Genomic DNA, 22,320 nt, shown 5'->3' with positions numbered 1-22,320 from the left:
CGAGTGGTTTGCGCGAGGCGCGATCGGTGAACGGGCGTTAAAGTTTAAGGGTGCATAAAACCGTCGAAACGCGATAAATATTACGGTGTCGTAAGTCTTGAGCCGTTACTGGGCGCCGCCGATGCCGCTTCGGGCCAAAGGAGACGAAAAAGGAGAGATACGCGGACGGGGGAATTTTAAGACCGTTGTGTAGGAGGCTGTCGTCTTGCCAAGTTTCGTCGGCCTGTCGGCTTTTCGTCTTCTACTGCATCTTTGCGACGAAATTTTCTCCCTCGCGCTGACCCGCGTAAAAATCGATAACCAGCGTTGCTCGCTTCGTGGCTTCTCGCTCGCAATTCGGCGAATTTCAAACGTGCCATTTGCAAATATCAAAAATATTCAATACAGTCATATAAATCAATGCGAAGTATTTCATTGCCTGTCTCGCACAAACATAGATATATTGCGAAGTTAAAATCAAGTTTTAGTAACCAACCCAATTATTTTTTTCACTATCGGATATTATATCATGGTAACCATCTTTTTTCTCGCGTAGAAACAGACGTCTAATTGTGTTTTCGTGGTTAATCGTATCGTATTTTTGCCAAGTGGTCGACTCTCGCATTTTTTTTTTTCCTTTTTTCCACCTCGTCTCCTCTCGCTAACATGCGAGTTCGATCGCGTTCCCGTCGTCAGGCCAATGCGTTTCAACAAGAGCAAGCGAGCGTGAATTATTTGAATTTATTTCGCTGGTGTGCCATACATCGGCTAGACGGTAACTTTATTGCCAAGCGTTAAAAAATGCTAGAAGTTAATTGTGTGTTCGTACAATGTTCTCCATATTATCGTATATCGACATATCATCTCTTATTGCATGAGAGAGATTTTAAATGGCATTATACATTTTATACTTTTTTGATATTATTTATTGATTTGTTCAACGTCCGCGTTAAATTTAATAAATTATTAAAAACTTGGAATATTCGTTTATTATGTATTTTCTTCAAAAATAAATGTTTCTTTTTTTACATTTTATATATTAATCTTTCACTCTGTTCATTATAAAACGCATAAAATAAATGCATAAAACATTCGTAATATTTTTATACAGAAATAATTTTCTTTAATAACTTCATTAATTTGATGAGTAATTGATTAAAAATAGAAATGAGCAAACGATATTCGTTCGCTGCAAACGATATTTGCAAACACAAACTTCCGGCGGAAACGCCAGTCGGATAGATGGAAAGAATCGTTATAAGATTCAAAATGGCTTCGTTGAATATTTCAAACGAAGTGTCGCGATGGCTTTGGAAGCTTATCGGGAAGATAAGCATTTTTATTACGATGGTATCTTATTCGATAGTGACTTTGATCAAAACTGTCCAGTCGCTTCAGATTAATTCTCATACGTAGTCGATTTAGCAGAGACAATCGAGCACACACACATCAGAATCGAATTTAGCTACAATCAAGAAATTATATGCTTCTTGTAACATAATATAAAAGATAAATAACTTTAAATATGCATTATGTTATTAGAGAAACAATCATGTTTCTAATCTATCATTTATAAACATAATCGATATGTGTTCTGCTCAATTAATATCAATTCTATCAAAATCAGATTAAAAAGATTCATTGTTAGAATTATTGTTAATTTAGAGAAAAATATTACAAAGAATTTATTTCTGTAACAATGCAGAAAGAAATTTTTACTTTATATATTTTTTAATATTTTTAGATATGTAATAGAGAAAGAAAGACATGTGAAGATATATACTGTATTTTGGAATTAACATATTATAAATATATACAGGCTGTCTCCAATCTAAATGACAAAACTTCAGGAGCGTGTCGAGGACCAAAAAGCTAAGACAGAAAGTCCTGTAGAGGTTTGCTCGTTTTTGCTCCATTTTGGAGAGAATCGCAAAAAAAGAAACAAAGCAAGTTTTCATTTTTTTACTTATTTATTTACATTTCATCTATTTAATGCATACATTGTTCAAAATGTTGCCCTCTTGCATCAATCCAAGCATTACATCTAGCACTGATCTCATTAATTGCAGCTAGATTGTAGATTGTTCTAGTGATATTTGATGCATTGCATCTATGATTCGGTCTTTCAATGTAAGCTGTTTAGCGTTGGAACTAATGGAAAAAGGAAAAACATGGAATTTTTTATTCACGGAAGAACGTTCTTATCCAGCGAACAATATAATATACGCGTCAAACAAATATGCGTACTGCTTCGGCCGTCGTCATAAATTTCGCAAGTGTTTCCCAACCGAGAGCATCTAAACCCCGATGCATTCTTATAGAGCTCACTTTCTCGACTTCGGCTATTAATCGTGTCTACGCGACGGCGTACCGTACGGCCGCTTCATTATGGAGAGCATTAACGCGAGGCGGCACGTATACGCCGAAAAATTTAAAATGCACGAGATCTAAAGCTCGGTTAATAAACGCGTTTAGTGGCAGTAAAACTTCTTGTTAATGGCGCGTCCGACTTTATACGCTTTACCGCGTAAAGTTCCCAAAGGGCGAAGCTGCTTTTTATGCCGACGAAACAATGTGGGATTTAGTATTAGACGTCTTGGGTTAATAAGACCGAGACAAATGGCAGTATTTTAAGAATTTTCTCTTTATTCTTTTATTTTCCATATCAGATAATGTCTTTACTTGAATAGTAGAAATTTTACTTCTTTAGACATTATTTTAATTTACAATTACAAATCAAGATGTTCACTCTCTCTCTCTCTCTCTCTTTTCATTTTTTAAAAATATGTATAGCAATATTTATAATTATATAATAGACAATACGTGTATATAATGTGCCATAATTTAATAAAAATAAAGCGCTAACTTTTATTCAAACTTGTACAGCTAAAATAAAGAATATTATCGTATAGATCTAAGAATTTTCTTAAATTGTTGCAGCGGTATCTCAAGAAAGCCCCTCGATAAGGGGAGAGGAAAAGGTGTACGCGAGTGGCGACGTGCTCGCATTGAATTGCACCAGCGGCAAGTCCTATCCTGCCGCGAAACTTAAATGGTTCGTTAATGGCGAGCAGGTGAGTAATCACTTTTAAACATTTCTCGAAAAAGTACTTTCCGCAGCATCGGGAAAGATATCACAAAGTAGAGAAGCATCGCCCGTAAACCGAATCTTGCATCGTTCCGGCCAAAGTAACATGGATAAAAATAAAGTACAATAGATACATACGCGACAAGGAGAAAATGGAATATGACGATCGATATTGTATTATATTGTATCTTTGTCGGGTGAAAGCGTTTGCAACAGCGACTCGCTGTCGCACGGGTGACCAAGTTTCTACAAAATCCGTAGAACATATATGTATAGTGTTGAACCTTTGGAATAGCACGACGTGGCTTCACCAGGTGAAGCGGTCTCGCGTTGAGATCGGATGGTGTTGCACCGGTATTGGCGAAGGTTCGGGGAGAGTGAAAAGCGGGATGGGAAGAGCGGACGGTAGGCAAGCTGATTTTACAGTAAGCCGACTGAGATAGAGAGAGTTCGGCGTCGCAGCGACGTGGCTCGATTTCATCGCGCAAGCAACGACGACGGTTGATGAGCCAAAGCTCTAATTAACGGTCGACGAAACGGATCCCTCGTGCAGTAACATCAAACACCACTGAACGTTGTTCAGCGCTTTCTAATGCGCGCCATAGACCGGCGGCACAGTGATTTTACTCCCGTCTCTTGCTTCCATCAAGTCAATTCCAAACTTCTGTTTATAGCCTCGCGAAGCGCATTACGAATCGAATTGAAGCGAATCGGAAGCGCGAGTCGCGAAAGGGACGAGTCGTGAAAAAGGCCACGACTCTCTAATTAATCCAGAGCGTACAATAAGAAAGGGCCAATTTGCATTTGCGGTGGAAGAAGCGACCGGCATTCGAGAACGAAGATTTGCACGAGAGTTCTCCGCTTAATTGTTATCTCCTCCTTGCCGCATGATAATCCCAGATGAATTCGGAAAAGAGCGGGCTTTATTTTTATCCCATCCGTTCACTTCGTTCGTGTTTTTAAATCTAGCACGTCTAGCGTTCGATAAATCGACGGAGAGACGACGAGAAAGAAAGGGAGTTATATTCGACGCGCGGAATTTTTATTTCTCTCGTTTCACGTTATTATTACAAAGTTTCCATTCTCTCGTCACGAATAATTCAATCCTCCTAACGCTCGAGGCTGCCGGAGCTTCTATCGCATGCATATTGATGTATCGTTATCGGCGCTGTCGAGGGAAGAAAACGCCGACGTACTCTTAACTCTAAGCGAGAATAAGGAAGAAATTCGGTAAAAGGGAACCGAGAGGGAATGCCGAATACCTCAGCTCCAGTTTTTGTCCGGAGCAGACTCGTAATTATTTTCATCCTACGGAGGAGAATAATAGGAACAATTAGATAGTGTTAGGTGGAGAGAGATGCTATAGATCCAAATTACAAAGAGAATATTAATCTTATTTCAAGCAGAAGGCAAAGGATTATGACAATCGTAACTTACGCAGAGTAAAAAATTACTGGCAGTTTCTCCTTTGTTTGCAACCTTAAATAAACTTAAAGGTATATTCAAAGTAAATAGGCCGGATTATATAATTGGATTGTGTTGCTTGCAAGATTTTCTTCAAGCGTTGTAATACCGAAAATATGATGCGTCTTGAGAGTATTCAATTTGCGAAACATAAGAAGGACCATTTTTTTTTTTTTTACCGTTTACGCAAAGATTATTCACTGGTTATGGTGAGCAGAGATGTAACGTGCCACGTAGAAAACATTAATAAACATGACGCTTACACTTACGTCGAGAATAATCAAATCGCGTTACGTAAAATGCAAGTGCTTTTCGGCGAAGCTTTAAAGAGTCAAAGATTACACCAATAACGAGCGATGCTTCTTTAGAGCATTTCTTCTAGTGGATCGTACTCGGCGGCGCCGAAACTTTCTCTCTTATCTTTTGGACTTTGGTTTTCCTTTTCCGCGGAAACATACCCCCACCCCTTTCACCCCGTTTTCCCTTCGAGAAAACTTTGCAACGCTTCCAACGACGTCCATTAGAAGTTGCGCGAGTTTAGTATAGCACTTAACAAGTAATATTGTTTCGGAAATGTTCGTGTCGCGAGACTCGAAAAACCTGTTAACGCGAGTCGAGTAATCTTGCGAAGGGAAAAAGTTCGATCACTCCCCCAACTTTGGAAATATGTCGCGGATGAGCAGCATGACGGGAGAATCATTGTCGTTAGGTTGAGTGACGAAAAGATCATAGAATCGATTAAACTAGTTCCTGTTTTTTTTAAATCTGTTATCTGTTCTCTTCTTCTCAAGTATACTCGTGGATTCTCCCTGTTTCAATTTTATGTTTGCAATCGGCGGAGAGAGATAAAACTTTGTATTTATTGATTCAATTTAGCATTTGGTATTATCCAATCTTTAATATTTTAATTTCTTTAAATCATCGACATATACAATATGTGCACATTGAGATTTAATATACGAAATCGTTTCTCGGATAGTTAATCTTAATGTACAATGGCAATATATGTGCAATATTTTTTCAGAGATTTCAAATATTTTTCAATTTTTTCTTGTTTTGTTTAATAATTATAAATATTTTTGGAAAAATAGAATTGTGTGCGAAGAAAGGTAAATAATCTTTTTCGATCTGTCCCGGAAGAAGTTAAATTGAATATCGTTGAATATCGTATTGGTAGTATGGGGCTTTTACTCTAGCCCGCGATTATTTAAACTTGTGATTTTCAGTTGAGAGCCTTAATAATTTCTTAAATTGTTTATGTTATATATAAGTTTTATGAAATAAATATTAATTTTTTGATATACATGAGCTAAAAAAAAAAGATGTATCGGAGAATTAAGAAAAAAAAAATGCCTTTTTTTTTACTCTCCTAATCGCGCACAAAAAAATAAGCTCACTATGAATGATTATGACGCGAGAAAAAGCGAGGGCGGTTGATTTCCAGATCGCTAACCGTGTAATAGTCACGCGCCTTTTAACCCTTTGTCGTGAAGTGGTCGTCATATAAAAGCAGCCAAAATGGCACCACTTTACAAGGATATATAAAAGCATTGTCATATACCGGTTGAACGAGTATTTTTATGAATTATGTTGCTGTAAAAGCAAATGTTTATATGACTTGTAACGTTATTAGGCATTCCGCATCACAATGAATATTACGTCCGCGATCATCCGCATCTGCAAGGGACGATAATACATCAAGGATTATTTCGCGAGTCCTAATGAATTCTTTTTGCCGAGTAAATATTACTAGCCAAGCATAGAGGAACTAATTTCCATTAGATTAATTAGTTTTTACGACAAAATCTTGGCTTTTACAACGTTTATTTAAACGAAAATATTCGCTATGTATAATTGTTTATGATTATAGAAAGCTATTATGTCAGAGCTATTACATTTTACACACACACACATACAGAGAGAGAGAAAGAGAGAGAGAGAGAGAGAGAGAGAGAGAGAGAGAGTCGAGAATCATAAATTATATCGATATCAGAGATACGCCAGATGTTTCGATAAATAAGTTAATAAGACAGAGAGAGAGAGAGAGAGAGAGAGAGGAGGCAACTCGCGCGGGAGATTATTTTATATAGGATGGAGCTTGCTTGTATTTTGATGGAATATAAATACAAAAAAAATTAAATTGCAGGATCGGAGAATTGTTGGCGTTATATTATATGTATATATATATCATTATAAAAAAAGAGGTGTCGGAAATATGATGGCAGTCGTAAATCGCAGTAAATACAACCAACAGGATCAAGAATATTCGAGTAATTTAAAAATGATTTAATTTCTCGGCCCCTTTATATTTTTTTACATCATTGTTGCTTTTTACCGAGTGGACATCAAAACAAACTATCGGACGACAATTGCTCAAAGATAAATATATAAGTGCGCCGTAGATATGCCAAGAGAGATGATAAAATTGCATCGTATTTCTGCACAAAGTAAAATATACGCAGCCAAATGTGCAGCGTAGCGTATCAGGATGGAACGCGTATGTTTCGCTACAAAGAGACATATAGCGCTCGGCAACAAAATCAGACGGAAGCATTGTAGAATTCATAAACGATACAGAAAATACGAAGCGCGCGCGCGCGCGCGCGTTAAAATTTATCGATAATATGCCGAAACGATATCAGGTCGTTGAAATATTTCGATGCAATGTCCGTCGAATCTTTGTCATTCTTGAAATATCGGATCCCTTTTGTACATCATCAGCATTCTTCCCTTGAGACGCGCTTATCTATTCAGGGCGACGATCGACTTACTCTCTCTCTCGGCAACATTCGAACGAAACACAAACTCGCTCCTTTTTCGCCCCATTTGCGTAATCGTGTCGCGGCAATCGCGCGATTTTGTTACCTTAATTACGAAATTCTGTACTTCAAATGAGCGTCGCGTCGAAACTTTCAACGAAGTTTCGTCTGTCAACTTTCGCACGTTTCCGCACCGTTGCCCGTCTTGCTCAATACGCACACGCGCGGCTCGCGTTAAAGTTTTTCGCTCACGATAGAAATATTCAAGTCGCATAAAGTTCAGCTCGCGCGTGCACGCGCGCAAAGTGCAGTCACAAGGTGGTTTATTAATAGAAGGCGATGGGGTTGAGTCTCGACTTTCGAAGATAAACGGGAGGACACATAGAGTCCTACGGCGCGGAGTAAAATTGGAAGAACGAGAGAGAGAGAGAGAGAGAGAGTTGGATGGAGAAAAGACGGCGCGGAATAAGCGAGCAGAATTGTATGTCGTCGCGGCAAAGAAAATGGAAATTTTAGTCGCAAAGTACGACATACGGTGTATAAAGAACTTGGAAGACTTGAATTACAAAACGATGTCCGTATATCTGGCTGTTGCATAAAGTCAAGACACGAATATGACGAATTTGACAAACGCGTTAATACATTTCACTGCGCGTTGTCTTTTATGCTAATAGATATTTATAATAAAAAAAGATGCCTGTGCGCCAACTGCATACGTTTCTTTGAGCGATATCATTCTGATATTAATAAAGTATAAAGATAAAAAGGATAAAGGACATTTCTACGAAGAATTGATGTATTATTGCAGTTTTGTTATTCAAGATATATTTTTGAATTACAAAATTATATGCAGCATTTTATTATTTATTTATTAATTTAATGACACATATAATTTTAACATTACACATAAATATTCAGAAAGTATCAGGTAGAAAATAAAGAGATCTGTACAGAAACGATAAATACACTAAGCACACATCTGTAAAAAAGAAAGTTTAATACACTAATGCAACAGGAGAGAAAGAAGGGAGAGTATAGAAATAATCATGATAAAAAAATTCATATTAAAATAAGATAAATAAACCTTTCTTTTATATATAATATATAATATACGTAATATATTTTATGTAGAGCACTTATTTATTTAATGTTTATTCTCATACATAAGAGAGTTTCTTAGTAATTCTATATTTTTCACACCTGTATTTTTTAATTGCTGTGCATTTTAACGACAAAGAATTCTTATAAAACACATTTACTGAATTAACGACTGTAATATTGTACATTTACTATATATAAAACTGTATCTCATATATAATAATGAGAACTTTATCCGCGTTGTTTGTCAACACATCTGTTTACATTTAATTTCATTTTAATACGATACCCCTTGATCAAGTTGACGATAATGTTGAAGCTGTTACGCCGATATTAACTTTGTCTCTAAACGATATTTGTTTGCTGTATCACATTACATAATGTACATTTGGTAGAATCGGCGGAATCACGTCGAAGCAACGTGCGGGTGTATTATCGTCGGTCTGCGGCATCACATTTACACTTCCTATTTTCTTTTCGATGTCTTTGCGTACTCCGAGACGATGCACCCCATGTATCCCTTCTTCTCTTGCTTCTTGAACCTCGCGATATTAGTCTACGATTTATTAGATGTATAATTACCCCGCACATATCGTTGCGCCATATGCTCTGCAATTTATGTCGTCCTTTTTACACAAGGTTCGTAGTCCCGAGAGAACTTTGATTAATCAACACAGATTAGAAATTGGAATAATAATGTTTCCTAAAAGCGAATATAATTCCATTCGCTCCATTCGCAGATAACTACCCTTTTATACATTAATATATACATTTTTCCATTTTCTTAACCATTTCTATTTGCAGATTTGATCATTTTCCAAGTTTTAATTTTAATCACGTAAAATTAGAACTAATCTAAACAGATGCAAGCAATTCTGAGTGATAACAAAAAAATTTATTTATAGCTCGACGGTTGCTGGGCCTATTCACATAGGCTTGTCGAAGCTTGTAATAGCGATCGATCGATGGTTCCATGTTCGATGGAAAGTTGCGACATTCATTCTTTCCCGATGCTCGGAATCGAAAAGTTACTTTCGATGCAATCGGATTTGGTCGCCGCGAGGGAAAACATTGCACAATGAACGATGTTTTTTTCCAGGTGAAATCCGATTTGGAAACTGTGCTCGAGCAACACGGACTGTACTCAACGATATCGAGTCTGGAGCTCGAGTTAGAGCCGGGTCATCTCGCAAGCGACAAGATAAACGTCAGGTAATATCGGTTTTTACAACGTGTAGTATATTCCCGTCGTTCGACGGGGCCGTTGCTTATGGCACCTCGGCACATACCCCATAAATATACATGGCACTTGCTCGCGAGCAAGAGTTCGTTTTACGTGAGTTTCGCGCGGTCAAGCGCGATAATTTACCCTTTTGTCTGATCGGCCAGAAAAACCATCGCTCTGACTCGAAAGTATGATCGAATGTCTTGTTGCAGGTGCGAGGCGACGGTGCGATCAAGTCACGACGTCGACAACCCGTTCGTCGAAACGCGCAATACCGAGGTGTTCGGTAAGTTTACAATATGACAAGTCGCATACAATCGATGTATAACCGGCGAACAAATCGAGATTGAATTCACGTGGAAAAGATAACGATAATCGAATTACCTAGAGCCCGAGAAACTGGCTATTCTTAATAAAATAAAATAAACACGTGCGTAAAAAAAGAGAACTTTAAAATAACGTGTGATACTTGCTCAAAATCAGGAGATTATATATATATATATATATATATATATATATATATATAAAATTAATATCTGCATTTAAATTTTATGTTTCTATATGTATTATTTTACTAGATGGAAACGGCAAGCCAAATACGTGCAATAAAATGACAAATTTAATAATTATAATCCATGATTCAAAATCTTTAATCGTCTACATTGTACATAATTTGAAATAGCAGTAGTCTGATGCCGAGAACAAATCATACCTCGTGCAAGAGAGAATTTGAGAATTGAATCATTTTCGCACATATATGTATACACGTGGACGTATATAGTTAAATAATAATAAACCGGTGGATCCGAAAGTGAGAAGTCGGTGAGAATAGAGTACAATTACGCATGTACTCTCTCTATAATTAGACATGACAATTTTAATTCGAATATACGATTGTGTTTGCCAATTCAAGATTTATTCCTTACATTTACCTAGTTTTACATTTATTCAACTTGAGAAATTATAAATAGAGTTCTATCTCGAATATAGATCGTATCAAATTAGAAACTCTAGTCATACTTCAAATGGAGATACTCGCGATAGCGAATTTCAATTATCGATATTCTGTTCATTTCTTTTAAAGTAACCACTCGTGGGAATTTATTATTTCTTGGTATGCAAAATTAGCGTGGGACCGGCGGGGTCCGGCGAGTCGACGAAACCCGTGGGGAAAGCAATGGTTGGGAAGAAATTAAGACAATGATTTACAACCATTACCACCTGCTCTCGCGCAACACGTCTGCCCAATTGCACCTGCAGCTACTTTAACCTTTTCTTCACCGCGTCTCCTCGTTTGCAAACGTGCGTTTCGTTATTGCGTTTAATTTCTAACTTAAATTAATTCCGATCACTTTTCATCTTCCTGCTTGCTGTTTTTCCTCTTTTGACCCACCTTTTTCATCTTCGGATCGGTGTTATAAGGCAATCGATACATGCGTAGCATACATGCAATAAGGGCAAAATTACGGTGATGCGGAAACACTTCGTTTCCCTTGCACGAGATATCGTCGAGGGAGAAAATCGGAACGACAGCGAATTCGAAGAGGAAGGAGAAAGGGAGGGAGGATACGTGATTCATCAAACCATATACAGTAGTGTGTCTCGTATGTACCCGCGTTTCCGGCAACGCCCGGCGCGCAACGCGATTAAATATTTATCAACTAATCCCTCGCGTCACGCAATTCAAGTTACAATAAGAAATTCACGTGGCGTTACACGCGCGCATATGCCTCGTGTATGTGTATGTGTGTATATATGTGTCGATATATATATATGTATGTATGTATGTATGTATGTATCACAAGAATTTCACCGCAATAGCATTTTTTTGGCTCGGTCGATGAATCATAAATTGACTTTTTGCGAGCACATTCGTTTACACGCGGTGCGATGACAATATATCGTTGTGATGTAAGCACGCTATTTTTCGTGGAAACGGCAGACACTCGTAGTTGACCGATTGTCGAAATCGCAATGGCAACAGCCGAGCGAAAGGGAGAAAGAGATGCGCACATCATGGGGTACACTCTCCGCATCGTACTTCGATTCGAGTGAATTTTGCGAGAATGAACCTCACAGCCGATCAGCCAGCGATTCACACCGAGCTCACTTCGAGCTCGCGTATCTCTCTTTTATTAGGCTCACAAAGGTAATCAACGATTTACCACATTTGTACACGATTGTACACCGTTGGTGAAAAATACGTCGAAAAATACGCAACCAGTGGAACACCTGCGGCGGACACGTTTCTCGTTTGTAATTTAGAGAGTGTTATTACCTGTCGCGCGCTCTATATTTTTGTTATAGTTACAGTCGCTGAATTGTCGGCATTAAAATGCCCGAAACGATTGAGATGACACAAGGTAAATAGTATACTGAAAATAAATAAAAAAGAGATAATCAATAATTTGTCACTTTGCGACACAATTGGCTGAGAATGAGAGAGAGAGAGAGAGAGAGAGAGAGAGAGAGAGACATACGTCGAGAAATATTTTTGTCTGAAAAGTTATTTCGCTTATGAATATGTGTCGCGCGAATGATCGATCGAAATGAAATTTCTTTCAACTACATAACAATTGCATTGCGATCAGAAGATAAATATTTTTGTACGATTTTTGAGAATGTCAGGAGATCGTAGCTATTCATGCATTACGAATGCGTAACGAGAATAATCAAATGCGCGTTAGCCGCATGCTCTATCGCGTCACGCCGCGCAATACAAATCCCGCGGGCGGGCTGAGGGAATTACAATGCATATAATGCGCGGCATTTGACTAGCTCCGCATATAACTACGCGATTGTAAATCGGCAAACATTTCGGCGCATACAAACGCGGCTCAGTTATCGGGACGTTTTGTGCTGGCAATGGGCGGCGCGTCACGTCTAGAAATATTCCGGTCATAAGTTGAGCCAATTCGCACATTGTTTAGTCGAGGTGCCTCGAGGGTAAAATTTCAATGACACTAAAAGCCCCAATTTATTCAATTTGACGAAAATGAGAGATTAATTGGAACGATTAGCGTAATAATAATAATGAGTTTTTGCGAGAAGACAACGATGATATATTTCCTCTTTTCAAATCATAAATAATTCCTGAATTTACTTGAATAACAGCACTCTTGAATGATAATCTCTATAACGTCTGTCGCGATCGGTACTTCTATTTACCATATAGTTGTATATTCAAGAATTATCGAGGATATTCATCGTAACAGTAAACGAAACGCCAGGAAGAATCGCATATTTTTGTTGTCGTTAGATATCCCGCCGAATAGCACTCGGCCTAATTGTATAAGCGAGCCTCTCCGAATATCGACCGTTGCACGAGACACGGGGTAAAAGGATAAAAGAAATAAACACGAAGGGGTAACGAACACGCGGTGGAACACATACTTTCACGCGAGAAAGGGAAGGAGATGGAGCGCCGGTCGGTGAAGTCAGATCGAACGGCACGGGCAGGCAGGAAGGAGAGGACAGGTAAAAAGAGGCAAGGCAAACCGGAAAAGACGCCGAACGACTCGAAGAAATTGCTCTTAACGATCTTCGATTTTCTCGTTAGGCGGAATCGTTCCTGGAAGCGCCCTACGCGACGTTCGCTACGCCTCCTGCATTTATCGCCGAGCTACCTTATAAGGTATAGCTCGAACCTTCGCCAACTATCAGTTTTCTTTCTATCAACGGCCATCCTTATCGTCTCCCTGCGTCTCGCCTCGCTCCCTCGTTCTGGTTTCCCTCTACGTGACTTTTTGAATTATTTTACCTCCTTCCCCCCTTTTTTACCCCTTCTTCCTTCTTTAACCTAGTCGCTATTTAACTCGGTCACGGGGTCATCATCAATCCCGTCGTGGTGTTCGACTTGGCCAGCTTTAATTCATTTTAACTGAACAAAATGAGCTAATTCATCACTTTAAAATATTCTCGTAATGTTTCGTTTCTGTATATTTTGCTAATTACGTAATTATGTTTGTACTATAAAGAGTAAAATATTATACGTTACACGAGAATATTCGTCGCATTACTAATTTACTAATTTAGTAATTTAATAATGAAAGTAACAAATTAAATCATATATTTAAAAAAGAATTGTAAACACATATTTTGAAGCTGCTATTATAAAATAAAACATGAAACCGATAATTAACGTAATTATTAAATGTCATTTTTATGTTTGCAATCCTGTCTACAAAAACGGAGAATATAAAGCAAAATACAATATAAGAAACAAAAAATTAAATTAAAACTTGATAAAATTTTAGCGCTACGATATGAATACCTCCAGAGATTTCATCGCATACATTTTTTCGTAAAAATCACAAAAGAGAAATAATAGCAGAGCGTTGACACGTTCGAGACAGGTGGTAGCGACCCTCGATCATATACTTCAATGCGTAACTTTTGTATGAAAAGCGGAAAGACTATACGCGTAACTTTATTCTTTTCACAAATAATATCGAAACGCAGCGAGAGAGTGAACCGACAATAGCTCCGGCTGGGTTATGTTATATCGACGATATTGTATTTCTCTTTATATTTCCGGAATGAGCTGAATGCCGTTCTCTTCGAAGCGTGGATAGAAATACCGCACGTATTCGTTGGCTTGTTCTCGACTAAAAAAAAAAAGAAAGAGAGAGAGAATATGAAATAACGCTGAAAACCTATATCGAGTAGTTAGATGATTTTTAGTAACTGAACAGGACTCTCGAGTTGTCATACGGATGACTGGTATTGTCTATCCGATTTACGTTACCTGAATGGCGGTTACATTGTTTTGCTTTTTCATGCGGTCTACGACGGTCAAGTTGTCGCATATCCGTGATATTCCTATTTTGTGTCAGAAATATTATAACAGAAGACGTAGCGAGTTCTCGTTCGGCTTTATTACGGTTGAATGATCTCTCGTCAACGCGAGAGAAACTATTGGAAAAAAGATGGGCAAAGATGGTTTTATTATTTTTATTATAACAAAGTATTAACGTGATTGAAATAGTGGGACTATGTCCTGGATTATTATAATTTCTCTCGATGAATTGATGTGCCTGTTATATCTAATATTTTATATTCTCGTGAGTAGGAAGCATTTCTGTGGTAAAAATATTTTTTGCGTGATGTATTTTACGATACTCGCTGTAATACATTATATATTGTATATATATACATATAGCGCATTGATTTTTTATTCAATGACCATATTTTTCTCTGTTAAATTTTTACGTTGTTACGCGTATTTTGGCACAGTCAAATAAAGACAAAACCAAAATAAAGAAACTATCGGTATTATTAATGCGTAGTAGGGAGTATAAGAATGAGAATGACGTTCGCAAAGTTGTTCATCTCGTTACGAGATGTATCCGAAAGTTACACGTTTCAGCTAAGGCATCTTCAAAGAAGAGTAGCTTATTGAGTTATCTCAAAGCACGCGTGCGCCACGGAGGCAACGATCTCGATGCCACAGGCTGTCTCCTGTTCGAAGAAAAATTTATTTAGAATCCTTAATTATTATTGCAGATCCTGTAAATAAATTATATACGCGCATAATTTACATAAATCTTTAAACTATATTATTCATGTTTTTTTCCTAAACAATTTATATAGCGAGTTTTATATTAGTTTTAGTATTTTTTCCAGTTTTATTAACAGAAATCAATTTAAATTATAATGTGGTGAATGGATTTAGTTTTACAAACCACATACACACACGAAATAGATTAATATATAATTTCTAGAGTTACGTATATATAAACCATATTTTCGCGTATTCACTTCATTCATATCATTTCGTACCGATGTGACAATGAGAAATTTGCGGCAAGTGATGTTTTTTCTATTCTATTTAGATTATAATGTAATCTTTATCTTCGTCTGGCTGATTGGAATAATTGTGAATGTTACACGATTAATATCTCACTGTCACTCAAATTAAAATCAAAATCCTTTTTAGACTCAATTGTCGCTAAACCGAACACGAGAAAAAATATTAACAAAAAAATTTATAAGAGCAATGTAATAAAACATTTCGTAGTAATTAATTTATAAATAAAAGATATAAAGATGTATTGCAGTAAAAGTTTTTAACAGCTTTAAATAAATTAAATAAGTTGTAAGTCCTCCCATTTTAGTTATAAAATAAATTGTTAGGATATTGTTGATAATAAATTATATCTGTAATTTCTAAGCTTTTCATTCGTCGTGTTGCAGTTCGAGGTCTCGCCACCCTGACGACACCTTCGCTATGTCTGCTGGCGGCAGCGGCCCTGCAACGATTTCTGCTGCCCGTGTAGATCCTTTGACGAGGAACTCAAGACGATTCTAACATGAGAGAAAACAGGGAGAGAAAGCGATTCACGGAAAAAAACAAAAGGCGAGAAGCAACAAAAGTTTCGTGATGAAAGACAATCATATCTTAATACGAAGCGAACTGCGACGAGAAAAATCGGAGGATGTATTAGTCAGATTTATCAATCGTTATTGCAACAATCCTCGTGATTTTTTTACGTCGCGGCGCCTTCTCGTTAGACCGGAGAGTATCGAATTGAACGAGAAACGATTTGTTCGAGAGTATCTTGTGCCCGTATCTCTCCGACACATATAATCTTAGATAGTTTAATTAATCGCGGAAAAAAGTACGCGATATATAATCAAATGGACACATCAATGAAGTTCTTGCACGTACGAGAAATTCCTCCTCGGCGAGCATCGATTTCATTGCAGTCGATATCTGCGTCATGACTCATGAAATAGATTCAAATCGGTCGTATTGGGGGATTCAAATTCTCGATAATGTGAAGAAACTTTCCTAACTTTTCATTTTAGTCATATACTTGGAGAATAAACTTTTCCTTCTACAATCATAAAATAAATTTAGAATTAAATTTGTCAAATTATAAAAATACATTCAATAGAAATGCAATAGAATGTAACATGACTAACGAAACTAGATTGTTCTTTGTTTTCTTTTTGAATTTGAATTCCCAGAAATTTGTAATTTTTTACGTTTTTTTCTTTCTAATACTTCAAAGAAAAGAGAAATGCAGTCAATCGGAATTATAGACGAAAAATGAAATTTTTCGTCGAAAACAACAAGAAGAAGAATAAATATATCTTACTGCCGTATCAGGAATACAACATTAGAAAGTGAGAATTTAAAAAAATGAGATAAAGGAGAATATAACGAGCTAGAAATGCATCCGGCAGTGTAGATAATGACGTATATTGAGCCCATATGCAATTTTTATTATGGTGCAACGCCTTTGACATCTGCAGTATTTTTTTAACGAAATAATAAGTATGCAAATTCTATGTTCTGTATTTTTTCTCTTGCTTATATTTATCAAAAATCTTAATTGAAAGAATTATCTCAATAAAAATACAGAAATAACAATGTATACGAAAAATATATCTCGGGGAAGTAGCTTTAAAAGCAAAATATTATTATATGCAAATTGTTTTTTAATATAAATTCATAAAATCATAACTTTGTTGAAAAAGAAACGTCGAGGATGTTGCACCACAAGATTCGAGAACCCTCTCGACGTGATATCGTTGTCAGTGATAAATGGGCGCAGCAATTGTCGTCGAGATGCAATCATTATCGATTGTATCGTGCAGCGACCGAGTGTAAATATAACAAACCTTAGATAGACACGTTTTCATCGAGCCCCGTCGTAAGCTTCCTTCATTATAATTATAACTTTTAATTGGTACGTGTGTGATTAATGTAAGAAGCCAAGAAGAAACTCGGATATCCAATTGCATAGACGCTCCTTCTCTCCTTTTATTACGTACGGTAATACAATATTACGCCCAAAAACCCGCTTCAGCTTGGATAAGCGCGACGAAAAGTATTTTGCTACTAGGGTAAACAGTAACGCTGGACAAAATCGTATTTATACGATATGGAAAAAATATGGTAAGCCTTGAAAAAAATTTATTTATTGTTTTACAAAGTGTTTATATATCAAAATACATGCTCAAGTTTATCTTATTATCATTTCGCATCTGTTTGTAACTTGTTTAAGCATTCTTCAAGAATTATTAAAATTCTTAAAATATGTGAAATTGAAGTTTGAAGTTAAGCTTATAATATCAAGCTTAGATAAATTTATAAAATTAAGGAGAAAATTATTATGTATATTTTAGCTTAATGTTTTTAAGCAAATTTTAAAAATTATTTATTATTTTATATTCAATTTACTAATAAGGACAATAATTTTTGGATACTTTCCTATTATAATTATAATTTGTATATAATTTTATCACGTTTTGATTGATTGATTAATTTTAATTAAATCATCACAAATTCATAATATTAACGAATATATTTAAAAATTAACAAATTGAAAATATGATTTTTATCAGTCATAGCCCCATGAGAAATTAAGAAGCCTATCGGCCTATTGTTTACCCTATGCGTTTGATATCTACGAAATTGTGCAGAAAATGCGAAACGAACACGAGAGCTGCGTGAAGTGTTTATTTTTTTGTTATGTAAACATATACATATATAAACATACACACACGGAAAGGTAGCGGCGGCCATCAGCGATCGCGAACGATCGGAAAATATGATTCATGCACGTAAGCCGATTAATTTGCAAAGTTCAACGTACACACAGCTGACATGGATATTTATACAACACTCTCCGTGGAAATGCGTTATTTTTTCACCCGAGATTAATAGTTGTTACATTTCCGCATCCCGAGGGTGCGTGCTACGGTATGTTTTTGCGTGTCTCGCATGTATAGTCGTGTGTCGCCACGATCGACGGATCGACATCGCGTGTGTCGCATAATAAATATAATATCATATCACGCCAGGTTTTCGTAAGGAACGCAAGCATCGACGAAATCCTCTCCGTTCAAAGGACATCGATGTTTCAACGAAGCAGATCTATAGTTGAAAAAGATGGATGTTAATTCTCACGATAAATTCAGGTGAAAGAATATTCATATACAAGAGATTATACGATTAAGAAATCGCTCATAATAGTTTACTGAAAAGCATTTTTGAGACCGATTCGATAAAATATTTAAATTATCTCCAGACATTTGCGCGAACCGTAGAGCTTTCCGCCGTGTCCTTAATCGTATATACAATAATTTTTCATAATACACATCAAAATCCACTTATAATAGTACGTAAAACTATTTTTAGTATGAAATATTTTAATGTATAATTTATTTTTTTATACAATTTGTTTTTTTAGCTTTTTTTCGAAATTTACATACAACTTCTTGTTAGATATATTAAATATTTTAGAAGAGCGATTGGCGATATAGCTCATATAGCGATACGAAAGTATCATAGACACATATGCAGAAAGGATATTACCTTATTCACTTTGTTTCGTTTCCCTTCGGCGTGCATTTTTATCGACAACAACGCGCAACAAATACGATAGTTAAGCTCTTCCAGTTTCACGCTTCCCGTTTCAGAACCGATAGCTTCCTATATAACGGCAAGAAGGCGATCATGGGATTGTGTTCGCGGTATACGTCGCGTTTATACGAGAAGTCGCGAGAACCTGTAAAAAGGAATGCGAGTCTACAGCTGTTCGTTTATAGCAATTTCAGACCGCCGTAAATCGCGCCGGAATGCTGTTGCGCGCGGTTTATCGGCAAATGTTGAATCAGGCGCAAGCGGAATACGTTTCGGGAAAGAAAATTTGTGAGAAAAAGAAAGAATGCATATGATTTTTTTTAACGAATTATCGTGTTGAAAATTTCGCGCGATCGTGGTGTCTCTTTGACATGCAAAAGACCTGTCGGAACTTTCAAAGGCACGAGATAAAGTTTCGAGCGCAAGAGTTTATCATTAATTCTCGCAACGTGCACGTCATGGCTTAAAAAGATGACACGTCATTGCGACAGTACGAAGGATATATATATATATATATATATATATATATATATATATATATATATATCGTATTTAATTACGTATATGTTATAATAATACGTCACATCGAATATTCGTTCCTTTGATTTCTTTTTTCTACGATTCTTAATTAAAAATCAATATGGACTCTTTTCTCGGAATATGCACATATACATACATCATTAACATTGATTAAAAAGTGCAAACAAGTACAGGTTATTATGAAGTATGATTAAAAAATAATAAGTAAACAAAACGGCCGTTTTGATCAGGCTCGTTTATTAACTCGCACAAATCAGCAAGTTTCACATATAATTATTATTATTACCATATACTTCCATCAGACCAAGATTTTTTTTTTTTTTTAATAAGGAACACGATCGATTGGACGCTTTTTAATACAGTAATTCAAAACATTTCATTGATACGATAAATCCCAATGTAAATAGCGATGCATAAAATTCGCAGTTTACATAAATCATCGTTATTTTCGATCTCCAATTATCACGCTTTGTCATATAGTTAATAATTTTCGCCGCATAGTTAACCGTATTCGACGTACAAAAAATGTATATAGCTGATATGTCTTTTGCGATTACGATAGATGAACGCGAGGCACTTTACATTTACATATTACGGCGAAGCAGGCTTAGCTTTTCATTTGCTTTCAAGTGTCGTTGGGCGGCAGTATGTTTTGCGACTTATCGAGGACATATCTCCGATATTTACGGCGGTGTTGGCCGAGCAAGAATTGTATATATATCCTGTATATATCTGCGTTGTAATGTATAATAATAAATTGCTCGAGGGGACAAAGGACTTCGTACCCCGGAAGTCTCGTGCGTGATTAAACGGACGCGGGTTGTCAATCTCGCATCCGACAGAAAGATAGCGAAAGTATTTAGCCATATATTGTGGAAGTGTTCAAATGGCGCGTCTCGAGATAAGTATCGGGGACACTGCCAATACAGGTAAATAAGAAATACATTGACGCGCGCACGCGAAAGCGCAACCCCATAAATTCATTCTCGCGAGGCGCGTGAGATGTAGTTATTAAAAAAAAAAAAAAAAAAAAGACGGTATACTCGGTGTTAGCTTTCAGTTGTAACGAGCTTGTGGACCCATACAGATACACACACAGTAAAAATGTCGGAAACAAGTATATGTACCTCTACGCCTGTTTTCAAAACGGTAATCGCGCAAGAGATTTCTCGCCGTTACGACGACGAAGAATCGCATGTGATGTTCCGCTCTATCGAGAGATATCGAGAAACTTACGAGAAAAAGATTACGTTCTTATGTGTATGGCCTAATGTATATATCTCGCGATTTTAGTAATAAATCATATTTCATTATATTTCCTGCTTTTATTATCCCCGAAAGAAAGCCCACAGATTGTATAAATATTAAAAACTATTTATCGCTACTATTTATTGCTAAAGCGTTTTGATATATACTTTCTATACGTATTCTGATTGAAAAGAAAGATGGAAATAGTTAAAATTAAGATTATGATATAATCGGTTTTTTTTATGTAAAGGCAACAATGGCCAAGGCCTTTACACCGCAAATTAATATTAAAATCGCCAATTATTAATCCGAACAAGAGACGAGCGAGTTGATATTAACACGCACAATTAATATTATTTTCCTTTTCTATTAATTTCATAATTTGTAAAACAATTCTGCCGAGAGAAACAACTCGTATTCGCAGATCAGGGCCAGTGAACTCAATGAAGAATAAACGCATCGAGTAACCGCGATCCTTTGTGTTCAGAGATAATAATAGAGCGTAGCAGAGAAAGAGAAATAGAGAAAGAGAGAGAGAGAGAGATACATAGGATGAGCCAGATAGAATTTGAAATCTCCGAGCGATGTAAACGGTTGGTCGATCGGCCCTTTTCCTTAGTCGGTTGATCGCGGACCATCGGAAAGCGATTAACGCTAACGACTTGTACGAAACGTGAGAGAAAGAGAAGATCGAAGAAGAGGAGAAGGAAAGGTGTACGCTAAGATTTGAATATGTATCGATGCATATTTTACCGGGCCTTATCGGAAAAGATTGCCGCAAATTCACGAAATCCTACAATCAAGGAGAGCTAAAGCTGGGGATCGCATGGTAAGTTACAATGTATGTGCTTTGATTATAATGCCGCACTATACCGACTATAATAATGTTACAGAATCGTATAATTATTCTACAATACAATTTCATTAATATAATATCATGACTAATCACCTAGCATCACTATATTTTCTACGCACGTACGTGCTTTCACTTCAGAAATAAGCACAGAATTAATTATCATATTCACCGACATACTTTGTTAACCATATTTATTTAGTATCAGTATCTCCACTGGCATACCATGCTAACCACATTTATTTGAAGTTACAGTATAAATTATTACACACACATAAAGTTATAATATTATACATATTATATATTTATTTGCTTGTTTATTAATCATGACAGATATTTCATGCAGTCTGTGTATTAAAGTATATTCGATATTTTCAACATAATTGTAATATTTGCTTAAAGTTTATATCATTTAATACCATTATTGCAGTTTTTGTTGGTATGCGCGATTGCTAAAAATTCTTGTTACCAAAACTGTGTCGCGCTTTTCATTGACTGTTACTACTAGCTACGGAGAAGTCGATTGATAAATCTCATTCCTTCTTTTGAAACTCTTCGTCTTCGGCACAATCTTTGTGGATTGATATTGATTTCTCGTCTAATCGGTTCTTATCATAATGGACCAAACAATTCCCACGGTATGCGTAATAAAGCAAGTCCGCGTACATGAGCCGCCGTTGGAAAATCGAT

General features: G+C 36.5%; 1 protein-coding gene across 3 annotated transcripts in view; it reads left to right on the top strand.

Moving 5' to 3' along the window:
- The window catches only part of LOC138937698 (cell adhesion molecule 1-like), a 114,893-nt gene extending 94,070 nt beyond the window's left edge, over positions 1-20,823 (top strand). For all 3 annotated transcript variants that reach the window (XM_070304215.1, XM_070304214.1, XM_070304216.1), the window contains exons 6-9: positions 2,920-3,053; positions 9,488-9,600; positions 9,826-9,899; positions 15,809-20,823. In XM_070304215.1, coding sequence (XP_070160316.1) covers positions 2,920-3,053; positions 9,488-9,600; positions 9,826-9,899; positions 15,809-15,891 — 404 coding nt within the window. In that variant the 3' untranslated portion in view covers positions 15,892-20,823. The remainder of the gene's footprint in view (positions 1-2,919; positions 3,054-9,487; positions 9,601-9,825; positions 9,900-15,808) is intronic.
- Positions 20,824-22,320: the final 1,497 nt, after the last annotated feature.

The sequence above is a fragment of the Polyergus mexicanus genome, unplaced genomic scaffold (assembly GCF_030449975.1).
Source record: "Polyergus mexicanus isolate NDT 795.1 unplaced genomic scaffold, iyPolMexi1.0 SCAF_11, whole genome shotgun sequence".
In the NCBI taxonomy this organism is placed as follows: Eukaryota; Metazoa; Arthropoda; class Insecta; order Hymenoptera; family Formicidae; genus Polyergus; species Polyergus mexicanus.
This window is presented reverse-complemented; position numbering and strand designations above follow the sequence as displayed.